This window comes from Periophthalmus magnuspinnatus, chromosome 4, assembly GCF_009829125.3.
Source record: "Periophthalmus magnuspinnatus isolate fPerMag1 chromosome 4, fPerMag1.2.pri, whole genome shotgun sequence".
Taxonomy (NCBI): domain Eukaryota; kingdom Metazoa; phylum Chordata; class Actinopteri; order Gobiiformes; family Gobiidae; genus Periophthalmus; species Periophthalmus magnuspinnatus.
Window position 1 is genome coordinate 10,758,178 of NC_047129.1, and position 18,744 is coordinate 10,776,921.

Genomic DNA, 18,744 nt, shown 5'->3' on the forward strand with positions numbered 1-18,744 from the left:
AGCTCTTGATTTGTTTTGTTTTTTCTAGATTTTATCAACAACCATGGTGTAAATAAACCAGCAGAAGTAAAAATAATTTGTGTTTATTGCCCAGTCTATGAACAAAATTAGGTATCAAACTGTTTACTTTGGTAACCTTTACTTCCTACATGTGTTTTGTTCTTCCTGCTCTTCCAAAGACCAAATTTGGTCCTAGACTCAGCTCTCTCACCTCTGCTTGTACCAACACTGTATGACTGAATGTCACCTCATGACCTCCTTGAAACAAACAATGAGATCTTCCGATCCCACCTCAAATCTGGATCCAGTTTCCTCTCCACTGATAACCTCTTTTCTTTACAGACTGGGGGTCAGATCAGCAGGGATATTCGCTTCTTCTGGAAAGGGCTTACCGGTAGTTTTGTAGGTAAAAATAGCAGTCCATGCAGAAAGAAAATGCACTACATTTTGACAGGACTGTAAAGTAAAAGTATTTTATTACAGTTTGAGACCTGCTGAAAAGGCTGAGTAGTTTATTTTTAACAAGGTCATAGTTAAAATATACAAAAAACAGCTAGAAAAAACCCCAACAAAATTCAGCATAAATCTTCAACAAAATCACTACATTTGAAGCTTTTACTTTTACTTGAAGCTTTTTTTTTTACTCTGTTATCTGTACTTTCATCTTAACAAAATTGAGTACAACTTCCACCATTGAAAATGACAAATACAACCTGGATTGCAAGTACTGAAACCATTAGTCCATACATCAACATCACAATATTTTTTCTGCCCTCGTCAGTTAAACTAGGCCTATATTTTAATATGATTTGTGACCAACTAATTTGTTAACCAATCCTGTCTGAGATCCATGTATGCACTTCACTTCTGGACTTAATAAAGCGTAATGGCTTTCCTGAAGCAGTGGCAGCTTACACCTTAGCTGTTGGGAAACAATGCAGCAACACCAGTGTGGGTGTTTACAGCAAATGTCCACGTGTCCAGATCTTATCAACAAACAATAGCAGTCTGGAAGCACTCTCAACTGAGGGGTCTAAAGGAAAAATAGCAGGAAAAGAGACTGACTGGACAGGCCGGAGAGAGTGTAACTGATACTATTTCTGAGTATTCTAATTTGAGCATTGCAAATCAATACAGAAATAACTTTCAAATTAGCCAGTCTTTTATACCTGGTTTCATCCTATCTTAGACTATATTCAGCCCAAATTTAGGACTGATACACACCGGATTTAGATCTGGCAGTGCTACTTAGACAGTAAATATATATAAATAAAAAGTAAGTTAAGTAAAAAGTTATTTGTTTTGATGGTACTTGATATGAAAAGTTTGAGAACCACTGCTCTAAATACACATGACCCCCTTTCTTGCATTGGGCTCTGTGTAAACATGACATGGTATACCCTTTACCCGGGGCAGCATTGGTTCAATGGTAGAGTGGTAACCCAAGGCCCACTAACTCACTAAAGTTAGCAGATCATTCCCTGCACCTAAGGATCTCTGAATGGTTGGCTGTAGCCAATCAGCGCAGAGCCTTGGTTTCTGCGTCACATCCTCCCAAAACACCCGCGCGCACTGCGGTCTGCCTTTTCCCACTTCCTACGCTGAAAAACGGCTTTGTGTTTCACAAAGTTAATATTATTGTATAGACGAATACAAACAACTTATCATATACATGGGTCCCTTTAAAATACAGCGTTTATGGTAAGAAATCTCACTAGATGACCAACTAAAATGCTGTTAAGCTAAATGAAATGCAAATTTTTGCCCACAACATAGCATGTTCCGTTTTAACTTAGGCTGTATAAAGAAGTCTAAGGTTATATATACAATCTATGGTTTTAACGTGACTTTTGTTCGGAATAACATTGAAGATTGTTGAGTGATTCTTTTCAAGCAACAGTGAGTCACTCGGTGTTTGAACATATCGTCCGGATGAGTGCGGTCTGATGTGTCCCGGAGGCTGCTGTCATGTCCCAGACCAACTCCTCTCTCCTGGACGAGGTGGTGCAGTGGAGTCCGGAAACATGCCGCCAGGAGCTCAAGTCTGTGCTCCCCAAGCTCGCCATATCCTTTTGGATAATGGGAATAACAGGCACCATCAAAGGCTTTCAAAACTTCCCCAAGTGTTAGTCAGTGCTTTCGAACAATTGCATAATAGCTTTGTAATGCATAATTATTTGATATTGGTAATCTACAATTGAATGTATTTACATGCTTAGTGATTTGTTAGAACTATACTGAAGGTATATTAAAAATTAAACTTTACATCCATTATGCATTTACCCTAACTGACTGTACTCCTTGCACCACAAATCAGAAAGCTGGGATGATCATATACGTGAGTTACATGCATGGATAATATGTTTACTGAAAAACGGCTGGTTTGTGACACTTCACATTTGACTGATTGTTTATATTTGATAGGTATTCTGAAGGTAATCACAGATATGTTTCTGCCCCACATTGGTTTGTCCGAGCTGGAAGATGAGTGCTTCTCGAAGGTCCTTCCAAAGGTAAAGACACCCTCACTCACATTATCTGAGCATAATGATATTTCAGTTCTTTAAAATGTCCTCTGTGATTCCTGGGACATATACAGGCTGCCACAGTGTTTGACAGCATGTTGAAAGAGATTTTAGACCAGGTTGGAGGGTTGTCCAGCCAAAACACAGAACTTTGTGCTTTTCTCAGAAGACTACTGGAGGTAACATAATACAGACTACACTTGACACACTGCACTTGCTTTTCACTTTTAGATTATAATATACCAGTCTTTATTTTGCTTTCAGTCAATGATGCAGTTAATTGATTCCCTGTCAGCTTGTGTGCGGCATGTGGGGTCGTTTGATGAAGCTCCATATTTAGATACCATTCGTTCTTTACCAACTTGTGTCCTGAAAATTCTTAAGGACACATTTCAACATTGTAAGGTCAGTTTGATTTGCTTGTGCTTTCATTTTGTATATGCTTCACTCAGGTTATTAATTTTTGTTTATGATTGTAGGACAGTGAGGTGGTTTACTGTGGCCGCCTGTCCCTAGTGGCTGATCTTCTCCAGGCCCTGTTTAAAGCAGCTTACTCCCTGCAGAAGGGCCTTTTGGAGATTTTGGACCGTGTTTCTTTGGACAGCAGTGCCTCAGATGAAGAAGTCTCTGACATTGTTACTGGTGTGTACTTGACTTATTGTTTGTTTTTTGCATGCATAGACATAACACCGTTAAATTTATATATTGTATATTGTTCAGCCAATATCTGACTCTGACTGATTAAAAATGTATTCATTATTGTTTTTAATGTATATTTTTTATGTTTGAAGTCATCCACAGTCTGCTGGATATTTGCTCAATCATATCCAACCTGGACGTAGCGCTTCATGCCAACACATGGAAATTTCTAATCAAGTCAGTTGCTAGGTTATTGTAAATGATCTTGTTTTGTAATACTTGTATAATTGTAACATTTCAATATTATTACAGACACAGCCTAAAGTATCACTCACTGGTGGAGGAACATCTTCATCATAGAGACATCAGCGCTGCCCTGTGTGATAACCTGTCATCATCTTTTCAATATTGTCTGGAGATGGCTGAACAGATGCAGTTTTCTAGTTTGCAGGTGGAACCCCAATGTAATATAGTTTTAAGCTCTATTTAAGTACTGTATTTAACTTTTTTTTGAGAGTCAGTCTTTTAGGATTATAAAACAGAGGTAATCAGCAGAATAATGTTGTTTTGCTCCCTGTGCTATTTTAGTAGTTGACTTTACAGCACTCCTGTACCTGACCTTTGCCTTCAGAGTGTTCAGAATGCTGTTGCCATTGTTACAGTTCTCATTTGTCTTTCAAAGGAGACATCACAAACTGCTGAACAAAAGTTGTTTCAGAAATCTGCAAAGATGTGCAGATTCTTTGGGAACACATTAGTTCATTACATAAAGGTAATAAAAACAAAACCTGTCACTCTGGGTAGTATTAGCATTTTAATAATAGTAATTGTCTTGGTTTTCAGGAGTTTGGATCTTTTATGACAAAGTGTTGCCACCACTTTTATCAACTCTACCTCCAGATTTTAAGGTCTGTATTATTTGATGTTTGTGAAGAACAAAGAACCATAGGTACGTAATTTCATATGTTCTACAGTAAGTTCCCACCAAACCTGAGCTCGCCTCTGCTGCCTCCTGGTTTGTCTGAGGAGCTAAATGTTGCTGCCCGGATCCCTCTGGATGCACTATTGTTCCAACTACTGCCATTACGGGCCTTTGCTGAAGCTGCCCTCCAGCCTAATTTAAGTGTGTTTTAATAAAAAATTCTTGTATTTGTAATTTATCATGTGACTTTTGTGGTTTTAAATGCCTAGTGTTCACTTACCCAGAATTAGTTCCTGAGCATGAGCTGTCTCAGTGCCTTTTGTTGGTGAGTGTCATGGATCAGCTGGGCTCTCAACCAGAGGATGTGCAGCAGCTGTGGTACACTGGAAGTCTCTTCTCAGAGGAAATACAGAGGTGATGCTTAATGCTGTCTCTTAATTCAAACACAAAATGCAGATTAAATATCCCATGTCAATATTTTCAGGCTTCCTTTATATGAAGCTGTGTTGAGTAGCTTCCGGCGGTGCTACACAGAGTGCAGGTTACCGGTGCTGTTGCCAGGGGTAATGATGAACGGTCAGGCTCAGGCTTCGGTCACTCTTCACCAGCATGTTTGTGTTCATCTTTGTGCCAGTGTGGCTGCGCTCCAACCTGCTTACTTTTCATTGCTGGTTAGTGTGATTTAATCTACTGCTGCAGTGATTGCTATTTTAGATTGTTCCCTTTTGCAAAAAAAAAGAAATGTAAGAAAACTACCAACTACCTTTTTCAACGAAGTATAAGGGTCACTTTTAAAAAAATAATGACAGTGCAATGAGAATAAAGTAACAACATTTTGACATTGAAGTTTTCAGGCTTCACTTACAAACTTGTAAGTTGTAAGAATAAAGAATAAAGTCATATTCAAAGTAAAGGCATTATTTTATCCAGATTTAGGGGCTGACACGTCAAACGCAGGAGAGCAATTGCCTGACCAGGCTGCAAAAAAATGGCCCTTATTTGAGTTAAAAAATGTAATAAGAACCTATGCACGATGGACGTACAACTTTATATTGCTGGCCTTTTAAAGTTACCTGTTGAATCATTTTCCTGGGAATGATCCCCATGCGCCTCTGCTCGTAGCTGAGTGCTCCTGGGCAGGAAACTGACTGTGCTCTGATCCCCAGGCAAATACAGGCATAGGAGTCTTTACACGATTTTCACCCTATCTGTTCCCTTGACTTTGATCTTTCCACACTTGCTTACGCTTGTTTGCTGGCTTGTGGAGTAGTGCGCAACTAGACACCGGCAGCTCATGTTTACATTGTGTACTTGGAATATCCATTGATACGGGGTGTACGCAGTGCTTCAGGTCCTCAGTGGGGAACAGCAAGGACATGCTGTGGTCAATTCCATACAAAGAATTCGGGATCAGGTACTGAAACCAGTTTCAGCTTTGTGTGTTGGACAAACTACACATTTGGAGACAGAAACAGGATAGCGCAGCAAAGCGCCCTCTTTTAGAATAGCAGAGACGCGAAGCTCAGTGGAGCGGAGTATGGGTAAAGATCGAGCTGAGACTCCTCTACCTGTTTGTGACTCAGAGTACAGCCAGAGCACAGCCTGTGTCCTGCCCAATAGCCGCAGTTAGAAAATGTCATCTACTTCATTCAGCAGTTGACTGATGTCAAAAATGTCAGCATTTCCTTTATGGGCATTTATGTAAGCTTTTTACTCATCCAAGCGCCAGTCTTTTTTAGTCTGCGTTCGCTTTTATTTGGCGTCGAGCTCTAAATCATTGTATACATTATTTTTGGTAAAAGTGCTTCTTTTTTGGCTACAACTTTATTCGCATTAAATCATGTCTTAATATTGAAATGGCGCCCCACATGTTTTTTATTTTTGTAAAATGATCCTTATACGCTGTAGAAAAGACCTTATCGTGTTAGTTCTGAAAGCCTAAATGTGCCGGATTTCCACCTATTCAGACAAAGTTGTTTCACTTTTAGTTTTCTCTGTAACTAATTTGTTTTATCTACTGTTTATTCTGGCACAGTGACTTCCCTTTTTTTTGTTTCTTTTCAGGAGCAGTGTTTAGTCCGTTTTGTTTTACAGCCTGACACTCACTGTGCTTTGTTGGCAATAGATACTTGGTGTTTCACAGTACGGTATGGCTATACATATCTCCTCTATCATATTCCATGTTTTGTCACTCTCTGCCTCTATTCAGCAGTTTGTAACAATTTAAAAAGTTTTGAAGATATTATTGGTCATTAATAGTGTCCATCTCTGCAGGTATGGGACAGCAGAACTATGTCTGCATCATGCCCTCCTCATTGGTCAGCTGGTAAGTTGTAGTGACTGTTGAAAATGACCAGTTTATACTAATGACAAAGAACATACTAAACATAAAATAAATTAAAAACAGTTTACCTTCATCACATTGCATTGCATACATTAAATATACATCCAGAAGTTACAGTTAGGCAACACAGTGCAATCTTCTTGTCCTTTTGTATTTATAATATTTCTTCTATGAAAATCTATTAAATCTATTTCTCAATCTTCCAGATGAAAAATGTCCCCACTGAGTCCTATCAATGCTCCCACCTGGGCCTGTTGCTGAGGCGAATGGCTTTCCTCTTGACACCAAATCATCAGGTTTTGAAAAAACAAACAAACATTTTATTCATACAAAGGTCTTGTAGGGTTTCCTTTCCCATCTCCATCACATCTAATTTGTTCAGAATAAAACCTCCAGAGCTTTAGATAACTTTAGATAATCCCCTGATTGATATTTCTCTCCACCTCCCTTAGTTGTAAACACTATGCATGTAACTAGTTATGCATTTATGCCTCCTCTCTTGTGTTATGCTGTTCAGATAGAGTTTGTGAAGCAGTTCCCACCATCAGTGATGGACAATCTGCCTGTGTGGAGTCATGTCCTCCTGAAAGCTTTTTCTCAGGAAACGCAGTGTAAAATTCAGTCTGGCATTGTCAAGCTTGCTCAAAAGAGCTTGGATGACTGGCACAAAGATGACTATAAGCTAGGACAAGTTAACAAAATGGTAAGAAAACCATATTTGCACATAATCTAGATGCTCGGGTTTGATGACATTTGATAACAAAAGTAAAACAACTTACCTCAGACCTTATGGTTGTGGGAACCCTGTTTTTCTTCATGTAACGACTAAAGATAAAGTATTTTCCTTTGGGTGTGGGGAACCAAGAAAAAAGTTAAAAACTATATTCATAAATAAATGTATTATTTTCTTTGCAGAACCTTGTACTCTTAGGCCTCCTAGTGGTGGCTAGAGGGCAGATGACTGTAGAAGAGCAATACAGAGAAACTATTGGAATGATGATTACCCAGATTTGGTTACGAATGAATCCAGACCAGGTGAAGTGCATTTTGACACAGCTTTTACAAGCTAATAAAGAGAATAGATGATGTGACATATACATTCTTTACCAGATAAAATCACATGCAGTGCTCCAATGTACTCTGGAGCTCCTCCTGTTAATATCTTCAATTGTGGTGAAGAACATGGAGTCTCAAGTCATTTGTCAGGTATATACATCATTTGAACACACATCTATGATGTAGGCATCACTAAGTCACGCCTTTTCAGGTCCTGTTGTGTGTGGAGGCTGTGGTGTCTGTTAAGTCTGTGGATGAACTGCTGCTGGCCACTCTGGAGTTTTTGTCCTCATTGGGAAAGATATTTGTCCCACCTGACTTTCAGGTACTTAGGCCATAATAAGCTGTTTTGTTTTTTTATTATTACAACACTGTTGATAAAATGTAAAACTTCATCCCACAGAGCCAAATTCTGCCAAGATTAAGCAGCCTTTTTAGGGTGCTTCTTATAAGCTCGCCGTGGTTAGTACAGCACCATGCACTAGAAGCATTTTCCCGATTTGCAGAGGTAATCAACAATTGTCTTCATTTGTTATATAGTTCTAGCAAATGCCTATAAACTGTATTTGAAATGAAAATATAAATAATGAAATGCTTCTTGTTCAGAGCACAAATCATGAAGAGGTGATTTCTCAGAGTCTGTCTGAAGAAGAAACTAAGGCAATGGTGGTCAACTATCTGAGTAAGGTAAGATTGTCATGGCAGATTACTACAAGGATGTTAAATATTTTAATAAATAAATGTTGTTTTAGACTGTCAGAGAACAAGAAGGACCAACAAGACTTGAAAGACTCAAAATGGAGACTATGGTGATAGACCAGTTTAATGAAAAGCTTGAGAGTGGTGACTATGGTCCAATGAACCTTTCAGAGGAAACCATTGCTGAAGTTGAGGTAAGGAAGGATAACTGTCCTCAAATATCAAATATTTATACCCCTTAAACTGTGGAACTTTGTCCCAGCCATGTCCAAAAAGGCCTCGTCAGGAGACCATTGAAGAGGATGACTGTAGCAGACACCTCCAAACTGCGGAGCGTGCTCTTAAAGCTCTACAGCGCCTGCTACAGGACAAAAATGACGCTCACCTGAAACCTCAGTGGTTGGAGTGCAGACTTACAGAGTTACACAATCTTATATCTGACATCAGTCAAGCCAATCACACTTCAGAGTAGAATTTTCCTTAATTTTGGTGTTCAAATGTTCACTTGTCTTTTTAAAGAATTTATTATAGTTTAATAAACTTTTTATTCCAAAATCTAGGACTGTGTTCATGTGAGTTTCATCTTTTCAATGCATTTTCTATTAATAACTTTCTGTAACATTGGAGCAAAATAAAATAGATGACAAGAGAACTTAATAAAATATTTATTTCACCAACAATCAAATACTAATAAATTATGTACTTTATTTCACATTAATTCAAAGTGCAACCCCCTTGATTAAATCTTCATACCAGTTAAAATATGGCACAAACAAATGTGGGTCAGTTTGTAACTATTGTACTACCAATTGGCAAAGCAGGCCTGCTTGTGTTTGTACATCCAGTAAAATCCTTTTTTCCATAATTGAAAGTCTAGAAAGCATTTATTCAAAATGCCTTTAACTTTCCTTGTTATCCTCACTTGGTTGGAATTACCAGGCATTTTCATCCTCCCAGTTTAAGTCATCGCCATCATCCCAACCATCAGCGTCATTCTGAGGAAAGAAAATATGAAATAGTTCATGTGGATTAAACTGAAAGCTTTATCTAATCTGAGTTTTTTGGTTTCTGCACATCAAGTACAAGTATTCATTCCCAGCCCTTCCCACATGCTCACCTCAGTTGTACTGGCAGCAGCAAACTTGGCATTGAGCAAAGTATCACCAGATAAATCTTGGTCTAGTGGCTTAGGATTTTCACTCATAGATTTGGACAGTCCACTGATCTCTGTAAGCAGAGCTGGAGATGACAGTTTGATGTCTGGCACCATATCTGCAAACAAGTCCAGCTCAGGGTCTGTCTCTACTCTTCTTTTCACCCTGATTGTGAATTCTTCTCCCAAGCCTCCCACATCACCACTTTTTAGCTTGGGTTTGGATGGCTTGCTTGAATCCTCTGTCTGAGTCCAGCTACTATCCCATGAAGAGTGATCATTACTCTGAGTGATTTGTTGTAAGGTGGATGTAAGCTTTAGGGGTTTCGAAGATACTGGTTTATGTTTTGTAGGTGTTTTGTAGGTACTGACTGATTTGGGTCCATCTAGTGTTACAGTGTCTGGGACGGGAGCAGTCGGAGAGAGATCTGGTGTAGTTTCGGTGTCTTCAAAGTCCTCCCATGGCTCCTCTGTGCTGTGTGCTGGGATTCTGCTGTTCGGGGCCACTACAGCAGAGGACTTTATCTGGATCCTAACTGGTTTGCCCTCTCCAATGTCTGCGTCCTCGGGGTCACTCCAGTCAGGCCAGTCCTCCACTGGTCTCTCTGCTCTGCTGGGCGGCTCTGGGCTGTATGGTTGTGACCCCATTTCCGTGTTGTGGTGAAATCCGTTCAATGGAAGGGACAGCTGCCTACTGACATCTAAGAGATACACATACCCATATGGATTTTATTATAATACATTATACAGCTAATTAGATTATATTAAAGCATTATAGTTTTGTACCTGATTTAAATGGCAAGGGGTAAACTTTTGAAGAGACATCTGCTGAAGATTTGGCAAACAAATTCAAGATTTTTGTTGGCTGGGCTATCTGCGGCTGACAGACTCCAATATTGTGTACAGGTGAATCTACAAACAGATACAAGATATTTGAAAACCGCTTATAAATATTTTGGGGTTATAGTGTCAAATACTCACTTTCAGGGGTGACTTCAGTTGACTTGCTGAAATTGGGGGTAGTGCGTTTAAAAACCTTGGTCCTTTCTCCTCCAACAACAACTTGAGCTCCAAGCAGTGGCACCAGCACAGCCAGACTCTGCAGCGTCATTGCAACCAGGGAATCGTTGGTGTCCCTCATTCCCAGCAGGACCTGCAGGTATAAGCACAAGCAGTAGCTTTAAACATTTGACAGACCAAAACACAAGCCCTTGTTAAGTTACAAAGTGGTCTGTAATATATTAATTACAAGTAATACCTGAGGTAGGATCTGGTTTTTAAGTTCGTCTTGGGAGAAAAACTCAGAGTAGATGTGGATATGGGTCAGCAGCACCATCCTAATGTGTTCCTCCTTAACTTTAAAAAGCTTCAGAAGTTGAGGAATCACATGTTTTCGATAAAGGGGCAGAGAGAGTAAGCATTCTTCTGAGCTATCACTGCCACTGGATTCTGCCAAGCAGTTTCAGAGTCACTCTAAAAATGACAATAGTTGGATGAATCATATTAGTGTAATATTGACTTACCTGTCTTTGGCTTTAAAAGATGAGGGAGGAAACTCCTGACCGCCATTGGTTCTGCTAAAACGAGAGAGGTGAGCAGTTCAGGGACAAGGCGAGAGGCTATGAGCTCCTCAGGAAGGTTCTGGATCCGGTCTAGTAAAAATCTGCAGAAACAAATACGTCACACTTTGTTTATTAGCGTCCGAGCTTGATTTAAAACAAATATGGGTTTGTATCTTACTTGAAAAATTCATTTTTCTCTTCTTCTGCCTTTAAAGTCAAACTCTTCAAAAAGTTCATCACTTCCAAAAAGTCATTTCTATTGATAGAAAAGAATTATTTACCAAAAGATATGGCAACTATACAATTTGAAAGTGAAATGAAAATACTGAGACAAACCTGAAGAAGTCATGAGTGAGCAGAGAGGTGAGTGGTGGCCGACATGATGGGTCTGGATTTAGAGGACCAGCTAGCAAAGACATTTTTAAACTGTCCACCAAGTCTTGTGTTACTGTATTAGAAAGATATTAACGTTAAAACAATTTCATCTTATATACTGATATCAATGAAGTAGGCTGTGTTTACCATAACTATCCAGCAAAGGAATAAGGGTCTCAACCAGTACTCCAAAAGAGTAACAGTCTCTGGAATAAGCATATTCTTCAGGAAGCATGGCAAAACCTTCAACCTGTTGTACAACATCAGGGTTCAAAGAAAGTATGATACAAATACTTCTAAAAGAAAACAGAATTACCTGTTCCTCCGGTGGAACACAACTGTCATCTCTTACATTTTTTATAGCTGAGAGAAACTAAAGAAGTAGACAAAAGGTGAAAGTTACAACCTAACTACAGAAACTAAAAGCAGATAAACGGCTTTGTAATTGTTCTTCGTACTTCAGGAGTTGCTTCAGAAAATGTGCACACAGTTTCCATTCCACCCAACTTCCAATGACCATCTTCGCTCACAAATACAGATGACCTGCATATATTGTTGTGACTCAATTTTCCCTAAAAAAAATAAAAAATCTGCGTAATTCTTCACAATATTGTAAATTACAGGTTTGTGAGGGCTTTGAATCATCTTACCCTTTCATGTAAAAAGACTAGTGCCTGTAGAATATCGTAAAGCCCTGCACATATTTCCTCAGCAGAGAGGCTGTCCAGCAGCAGTTCCAGTGGTTGTACGCGCTCAGTGATCAGATGGATCCCTCCATTCTGAACAGAGCAGGAAAGAAACCGTAGGAGACACGGATGCCTCAGAGTCTTCAGGTGCTGCAAGAACAAAATACTACACTTGTGACTTGGAGCAATGGATAGTGGTTTTAGGGCTGTGCAATTAATTTAATTTTAATCTAGAGAGCTTGAAATAGTCATTTTTAATAATCAGTGATATGCTGTGGTTCTTTTAATCAAGGGGTCCCTCTATAACAATTAAAAGCTAGTTGTATTTGTTTTTAACAAGATAAATAAAAATTGAAAATTGTGATCAATCAATATGAGGAAAAGAATGTGATTTTTGTCATATCGCCCAGCCCTAGGTGTAGGAGTCTTAGCATATTCGCAGTTCAAACCCATGCTATCATTGGGCAAGGCTTCGCCCACCATGCCTATGTATAAATGCAAAGTCAGTTGAAATGAACGAACAATATAAAACATGTGCATTTTTATCAACTTATTTCCTCAACACTAATAGTCTTATAATTGCTAAATGACTGGGACAATTCTAGGATGGAATTTAAGTTATCATTTGAAAATTTACCTTCGCAGCTTTATTGACTTTGTCTTCGCTTCCTCTCTTGTGGACAAACACAGAGGCGGGCTTATTGTCCTGGAGCACAGCAGAATACATGGTCGGACCAGAGGGGAAAGTCACAAGCGGCTCTTCCAGTTTGCAGTTCCGCACCGCGCTGCTCTCCGCTCCCATGGCCGTGCTCCTTCACTCAGACCTGAACATCCACACACTGAAATTAAACATGAAGCGAGGTGGCGTTGTCACTCACTCAACGTGTAAATAAATATCATGATAAAGGCCAAAGTAAAAAAAAAAAACGGTACCTCAATATAATGTCTGTGCCACGACTGTAGAAGTTAGCCGTGTTCGTAGTTATTGGCTAACCTCAAGCTATGTTAGCCAGCTGTCATTGCTAAACTTGCCAATCGGCCTTCTTTGCCAACAAAGACATGTTAAAAGTGATATCGCATATATATGGCTGAGAAGAGTCCTCAAAATGGCACAGTTTGAATGTATAAAACACATTAATATCTGTGAAACAATGAACGCGAACCTGAAGTGAAAGCTAGGCTGTAAACACAAATCTTTCCGGGCAGGACTAAACCAAGTGGTGAGGGGTGAAGCGCCGCTGTTTAATGGCAAACAAACATTTTCTAACAACAATAACATATTATGAGCTCATTCATTGTCATAATACTTCTATTTCTATTTTTTATTTTCATAAAAAAATTGTCTTTTCCATTAGTGGCAGTAAATATATTTTGTAAACATGCATTAACTTTGTTACTACATATTGACTCAAGAAAAACCCTGCTTGAGTCTGCTAATGGTTGATCCTCTAGTGGTGAGAGAAGGCAGGTCATAGATCCATTAAAATAACGGTGTTTATCATATGCATACTGTATAAAGAATTGCATGGAACTTTTATTACCCTATAATTATGCAGATGCAGAATCTAGTTTAAAATAGTCGATAGTTACAATTGTTCTAATTTTTATTAGGCTACAATAATAACCATGTTTTGTTTTTAAACACTTTGTGGAGTTTTATTTACTAACTAGACTTAAATAAAAATAGACTAGTTAATACCTTAAATTATATAGACCAGCTATAACATTTAATTTAAGCAAATGCAATTTCATATGTTGAAGACTCATAAAGAGATCCATATGTAAATATTCTGAAGATTATGACTTTCATCACATGGTTGTGGTCTGACACACAGGAAACTTAAAATGTTCACATGAAATGCAGATTTGGTAACAACATCCTCTCTCTCAGAGGAAGTGACAGTTTATCAGATTCAATTTCAAGCTGCTTAGCTGCTTAGTAACTAACAAAGACGTTCACTCATTGTTTTTATGGTGAAAGACTACAGCTATGGATGAACTTGGTAAGATATATTTGTTTGTACTATTGATACATAAGCTACTATACTCTTTATTATACTACTACTGCTGCTGCTGCTGCTGCTGCTGCTGCTGCTGCTGCTGCTACTACTACTACTACTGTATTATGTACTGTGTCTAGACAATTGGTTCACTTAGAGAATTTGTTAATGGTCATATTACAATTATCAAATTGCACTAAAGCAGATGCTCATGTTACTAAGGTAAATCTTTAAGGTAAAAAAACAAACAAACTATACGCCACATAGAAATCCCATGATGACCAAAGATACAGGTGTATTTCTTTAGCAATTAATTTATTTTCATTTGTAGGCTCTACATGTAAAACCGCAAATTTCCAAAATTTGTGTTATATTGAAAATATAACTAATAAGGTCACTGATTCTTATTATGACAGTCCAAGTTTTACTTCTGCAACATGTTTCCTGAGTATGACTCAAAAGCAAGAAACTCTTTGTCATGTGCAAAGATCTCATTAAATCCCTGTACAATAAATTAAAAAAATTTTTTATTTTTTTTCTGAACATGTTCACTTACTGTTTTATATGATGTTTTCTTTGAATAGATTTGTTGCTGGAAGAACTGGCCTTGAACACATCTGGTTCAGGAAGCAAAGTAAATGTAACTTGAAGAAAATACCCTCTCAATGTATAACATATAGTCTTTATATATTTCCTCAAATACAATCTATTTTTGTTATCAGATATCCACAGAAAACCCTGGTGAATGTACCAAGTATGTCAACATCTCTAGCTGTTCAAATGTGTACAGGTAAACCTGTAATTTGAACAATATTGAAAATTTCATGTCACCATTATACTTATTGGTTGACTGATTTCATATTTTTGTTCCTGTCAGCTCATCTCCTGTACCTATAGCTGCAACAGAGAGAGATATGTCCCCAACTGAAGAGCTGCAGTCTGTCTTAGAAGATCTCTTGGATCTGGCAGATCAGGTAAACAATAGCGTTTTATATAGGCAGGTGTGTATATACAGTTGCTTGCATGCATGTGGCACCACCAACAGGTGGCACCAAAGTATTACCTTACATTACAGTATTACATTCTTACTTTCTTGTAAGTCAGTTTTGTGTGTGTGTGTGTGTGTGTGTGTGGGGGGGGGGGGGGTGGGGGGGGTGTATGTATGTATTTATGTATGTATGTATGTATGTATGTATACATACATACATACATATTTTGTTATGCAAGAAATAGTAAATAATAGTAAATAGATGAAAAGTTGAAAAGTGAAGTATTTATGGCAATTGTGGCAATAGCAACAGTAATTCTGAAAAAAATATTATACTTGACCACAGCCATTCATCCTCTCCTCATCTCATCATTATTTGAATAGCATCAAGAACCAAAAGAAAGCCCACCTCCACTTGCACCAAAACTGTCTGTAAAAAAAAAAGAAGAAACATCACACAAAGAAAACAGCAACGTTCAACCAACTCAGTCTAAAAACACAGACATAATAGATGAGCTCCTGGGAGACCTGAGCTCGGACTTGGAGAAGATAGGTGTCAAGACTGCAGCAAAAGGCCACTGTGCTGCCTGTAAAAAGATCATTATGGGAAAGGTAAATGAAGCCTCGCTAGTACTTTGTACTGACAATTCTCATTAATTAAACAAAAAGGCAAATAAGATGTTGTTGATGCAGATAATCACAGCACTGGGAGAAACATGGCATCCAGAGCACTTTGTATGTTCAGTGTGTAAGATGGAGCTGTGCACAACAGGTTTCTTTGAAAGAGAAGGGCGGCCATATTGTGCAAAAGATTATCATGACGAGTTCGCTCCTCGCTGTGCGTACTGCAAAGGCCCCATTCTGCAGGTGGGTCAGTTTGTTGTCAATGATGTTCTTTTATTGGTGACCTTGTATTTTGTTTGCATCCTATCCGTGTAATTCTTATTGGATTTGTGTGAATTTATAGAACATCCTGACTGCGCTGGATCAGACGTGGCATCCAGAGCACTTCTTCTGCTCACACTGTGGAGATCTTTTTGGACCTGAAGGTTGTTTTTTCTTTTATTTCCTTTGGAACAAAGCAATAACCAACTAAACAGAGCTATACATACATTATAACATTTTTTATTACAGGTTTCCTGGAGAAGGACGGGAAGCCATATTGTTGCAAAGATTTTTACCATCTCTTTGCTCCTAAGTGCTCTGGGTGTGGAGAGGCACTCAGGGAGAACTACCTGACTGCGGCCAATGGGACCTGGCATCCTGATTGCTTTGTCTGCGCCGTAAGTACTTAGGACCACACACATTTCCCACTATGATACACTTGTGCATTATTTGAAACATTTGAATGGCTTCAGGAGTGATCAATATGTTTGTGTTCACTCACTGTTATCATTCAAAATACTGATATTTTGGTCAGAGAAGCCACTTACTCACATTTCACATTCATACTGAGACAAGAGTGAAGTGTCCTGCCCACGTACACATTAACAGTATGAACTGGTTAAAGCTGGGGTTGAACTACCAACTCTTAGTTATAATACGACCGTTTGATCGCCTGAGCAACTGTTGCCTACCAAACAAATCAAATTTCCGAGCATATTAATTAACTTTATAGAACTTCATACCCGGCTTGAACTTTGGTGATGTCGTTCTTTGAAGTATTTCCACTTTTTTGGCTTTGGGAATGTTCACATTGGCTTAGTCTTATGGCAAATAAAAAAAAGTTAAAAGAAGAAGAAAAATATCCTTAGTTTTAATATTTTCACCTGCATTTTTATTGGTTTATGACACATAAATAAATTTGCCAAATAAAAATTATAACTACATCTGCACCATCAGTCAGACAGCATGGTCCATAAAAGGGGCCAAAATGGCCAGGTGCTTCCACATGTGTGTTTTGTTTTTCTCTTTTTTTACCCACTGTCCTGTTTAATTAAATACACTGATCCACCCACTCAAATGTGATGTGCTGCCTCTTGATCAGAACCATCAGTGGTTGGATTTATCTACTCAGCTTGATGCCTGATTGGTTTACTTTAGACTTTTCTTTAGACTTTTATCTTCTTTCTTTATGTCAACTCTTACATTTGCATGTGCACTTCTTCACAGGACTGTCTGACACCATTCTCCAATGGATACTTCTTGGAGCTAGAGGGGCGAGCCTTGTGCCCATTGCACTTCCACTCTCGACAGGGAACTCTGTGTGGCGGCTGTGGAGAGCCTATCACTGGGCGCTGCATTTCTGCCCTGTCCCGCAAGTTTCACCCAGAGCACTTTGTGTGTGCCTTCTGCCTGCGCCAGCTCAGCCAGGGAATCTTTAAAGATCAGAAAGGCAAGCCATACTGCAGCGCCTGCTTTAATAAGCTCTTTGTGTAAACTTCAAGAAAATATGGTTACATTTACTTTGTTCATTATTCTACATATTGGTTTGAGATGGTGCTTTATAGTGCTATTCTGTAGGCTTTAGACATGCACACAGAATACATTTCCAACTCACCCTGTGTGACTGCCAAGTTCATATATTTTCAAAATAAATGTTTCATGATACTTAACATTACATTTTAACTTGTAATCTACTATAAAAAACATAATTTACTACATAAAAAAGACTTAATATAAAACAAATATCAGGGTCTATAAGTGTTTCAGTGTTTAATCCATTACTGAAATAATACCAATTTCGCTCTTTACATAACATTTAATTTTATCTATTGAACAATGTGAGAAAGCAAAACATTAATAATCATAATTTTATGGGTTTAAGATGGCCTACAAACTCTCCGTGTGAAATGTAAATAACTTCACCTTTTTAGGCAAAACTTTTGTTATGCAAGAAATATCAGGCACATTTTATCTGGATAAATTTGTTGGTCAGTTTGAACGAATTTCATAATAAAATAAAAATACAAATTTTGGTCTGTATAAATCCCTGCATTTCCTGAACCTCTCCTCACTTTGGGAGTTGGCAAAGCTGAGGTCCTCTCCTTCAGGATGGAGCAGTGTGTGGACAGCTTGTGTTGGCAGCGGTTTGTTGTGAGCTGAGGTGCCAGGCCCAGTTTCCTCTTACTCCGACTGACCCCATGGCACACAGCACTTTTACACAGCCCCTGCTTTCTCCATACTGGGGACTTTATAGCAGTGTACGGAAGATTAATGAACATAGTCAACAAAGCTGGATTTATTGGCATTCCTTCACATCACTGTAGCTCTTTAGCACTTTGGATTACTTGAAATTTAATACAACCAAATTAAACAAATTAAATTGTTTTAAATTAATAATATTACTTCCATAGTTCAGTGTTTGTGTCATATGCCCTTCCTTCTACGCCTCACTAATGAGTCCACGCAGCTGAAAGAAGTTTAAGCTTTTACTAAAGATATGAAATACATATAAAACACACACAAATTAATTACAATTTATGTAAGCTAAAATTATTACTGTTTAGTTTTAAATACTATTTTTGTAGTAAGTTTAGAGGATTTCCGACAGTTCATTCGTGAATAAAACCAAACTCTTCGTAATCTCAAACCAAAGCTTACTTGTTTGTGTTTTCTTAATATTTCCCAGTGTAAACAAAGTGTCCATATCGTACTGTAAACAGCCTCTTATCTTTAGGCACACTGGGGCTGTTCTATTCCCCTGCAGGCTGCTTTCCTCAGTTTCTCTCCAGACCACTTAGAACTGCAGTGTGGAGTATGAGAGAGAGAGTGCATGGGACCATTAATCATGTTGTCATCACCATCAGACCAGGACTCCATAACCTCTGCACAATATGAGGCCTTGCATCAAGC

General features: G+C 38.5%; 3 protein-coding genes across 5 annotated transcripts; 2 read left to right on the forward strand and 1 right to left on the reverse strand.

The window, feature by feature from the left end:
• The first annotated feature begins 1,676 nt into the window (after positions 1 to 1,676).
• firrm (fignl1 interacting regulator of recombination and mitosis) lies at positions 1,677 to 8,744 on the forward strand. The gene is made up of 24 exons (XM_033965582.2): positions 1,677 to 2,063; positions 2,298 to 2,338; positions 2,425 to 2,513; positions 2,600 to 2,704; positions 2,790 to 2,930; positions 3,005 to 3,167; positions 3,317 to 3,401; positions 3,477 to 3,615; positions 3,847 to 3,936; positions 4,008 to 4,072; positions 4,139 to 4,287; positions 4,371 to 4,500; positions 4,571 to 4,757; positions 6,151 to 6,233; positions 6,361 to 6,412; positions 6,637 to 6,726; positions 6,948 to 7,133; positions 7,346 to 7,465; positions 7,541 to 7,636; positions 7,698 to 7,811; positions 7,890 to 7,994; positions 8,093 to 8,173; positions 8,239 to 8,379; positions 8,448 to 8,744. The coding sequence occupies exons 1-24, from the start codon at positions 1,969 to 1,971 to the stop codon at positions 8,655 to 8,657; spliced, it is 2,757 nt and encodes a 918-aa protein (XP_033821473.2). The 5' UTR covers positions 1,677 to 1,968; the 3' UTR covers positions 8,658 to 8,744.
• Positions 8,745 to 8,833: 89 nt separating this feature from the next.
• Positions 8,834 to 13,171, reverse strand: scyl3 (SCY1-like, kinase-like 3). Of its 2 annotated transcripts, none has more exons than XM_033965073.2 (14): positions 12,895 to 13,171; positions 12,599 to 12,785; positions 11,926 to 12,111; positions 11,734 to 11,847; positions 11,592 to 11,648; positions 11,423 to 11,525; positions 11,237 to 11,348; positions 11,079 to 11,156; positions 10,862 to 11,001; positions 10,597 to 10,787; positions 10,320 to 10,491; positions 10,125 to 10,250; positions 9,303 to 10,039; positions 8,834 to 9,180 (listed from the first exon to the last, which is right to left on the reverse strand). In XM_033965073.2, the coding sequence occupies exons 2-14, from the start codon at positions 12,761 to 12,763 to the stop codon at positions 9,118 to 9,120; spliced, it is 2,244 nt and encodes a 747-aa protein (XP_033820964.1). In that variant the 5' UTR covers positions 12,764 to 12,785; positions 12,895 to 13,171; the 3' UTR covers positions 8,834 to 9,117. The 2 variants fall into 2 exon arrangements, with proteins under 2 accessions (XP_033820964.1, XP_033820965.1); XM_033965074.2 differs by having other exon boundaries at positions 12,599 to 12,800.
• A 679-nt stretch (positions 13,172 to 13,850) lies between these two features.
• On the forward strand, positions 13,851 to 18,726 carry lpxn (leupaxin). 2 transcript variants are annotated; one of them, XM_033964955.2, is made up of 9 exons: positions 13,851 to 13,964; positions 14,546 to 14,601; positions 14,684 to 14,751; positions 14,839 to 14,935; positions 15,334 to 15,561; positions 15,643 to 15,816; positions 15,917 to 15,998; positions 16,084 to 16,232; positions 17,062 to 18,726. In XM_033964955.2, the coding sequence occupies exons 1-9, from the start codon at positions 13,952 to 13,954 to the stop codon at positions 17,326 to 17,328; spliced, it is 1,134 nt and encodes a 377-aa protein (XP_033820846.1). In that variant the 5' UTR covers positions 13,851 to 13,951; the 3' UTR covers positions 17,329 to 18,726. The 2 variants fall into 2 exon arrangements, with proteins under 2 accessions (XP_033820846.1, XP_033820847.1); XM_033964956.2 differs by having other exon boundaries at positions 13,890 to 13,964; positions 14,546 to 14,595; positions 17,062 to 17,469.
• Positions 18,727 to 18,744: the final 18 nt, after the last annotated feature.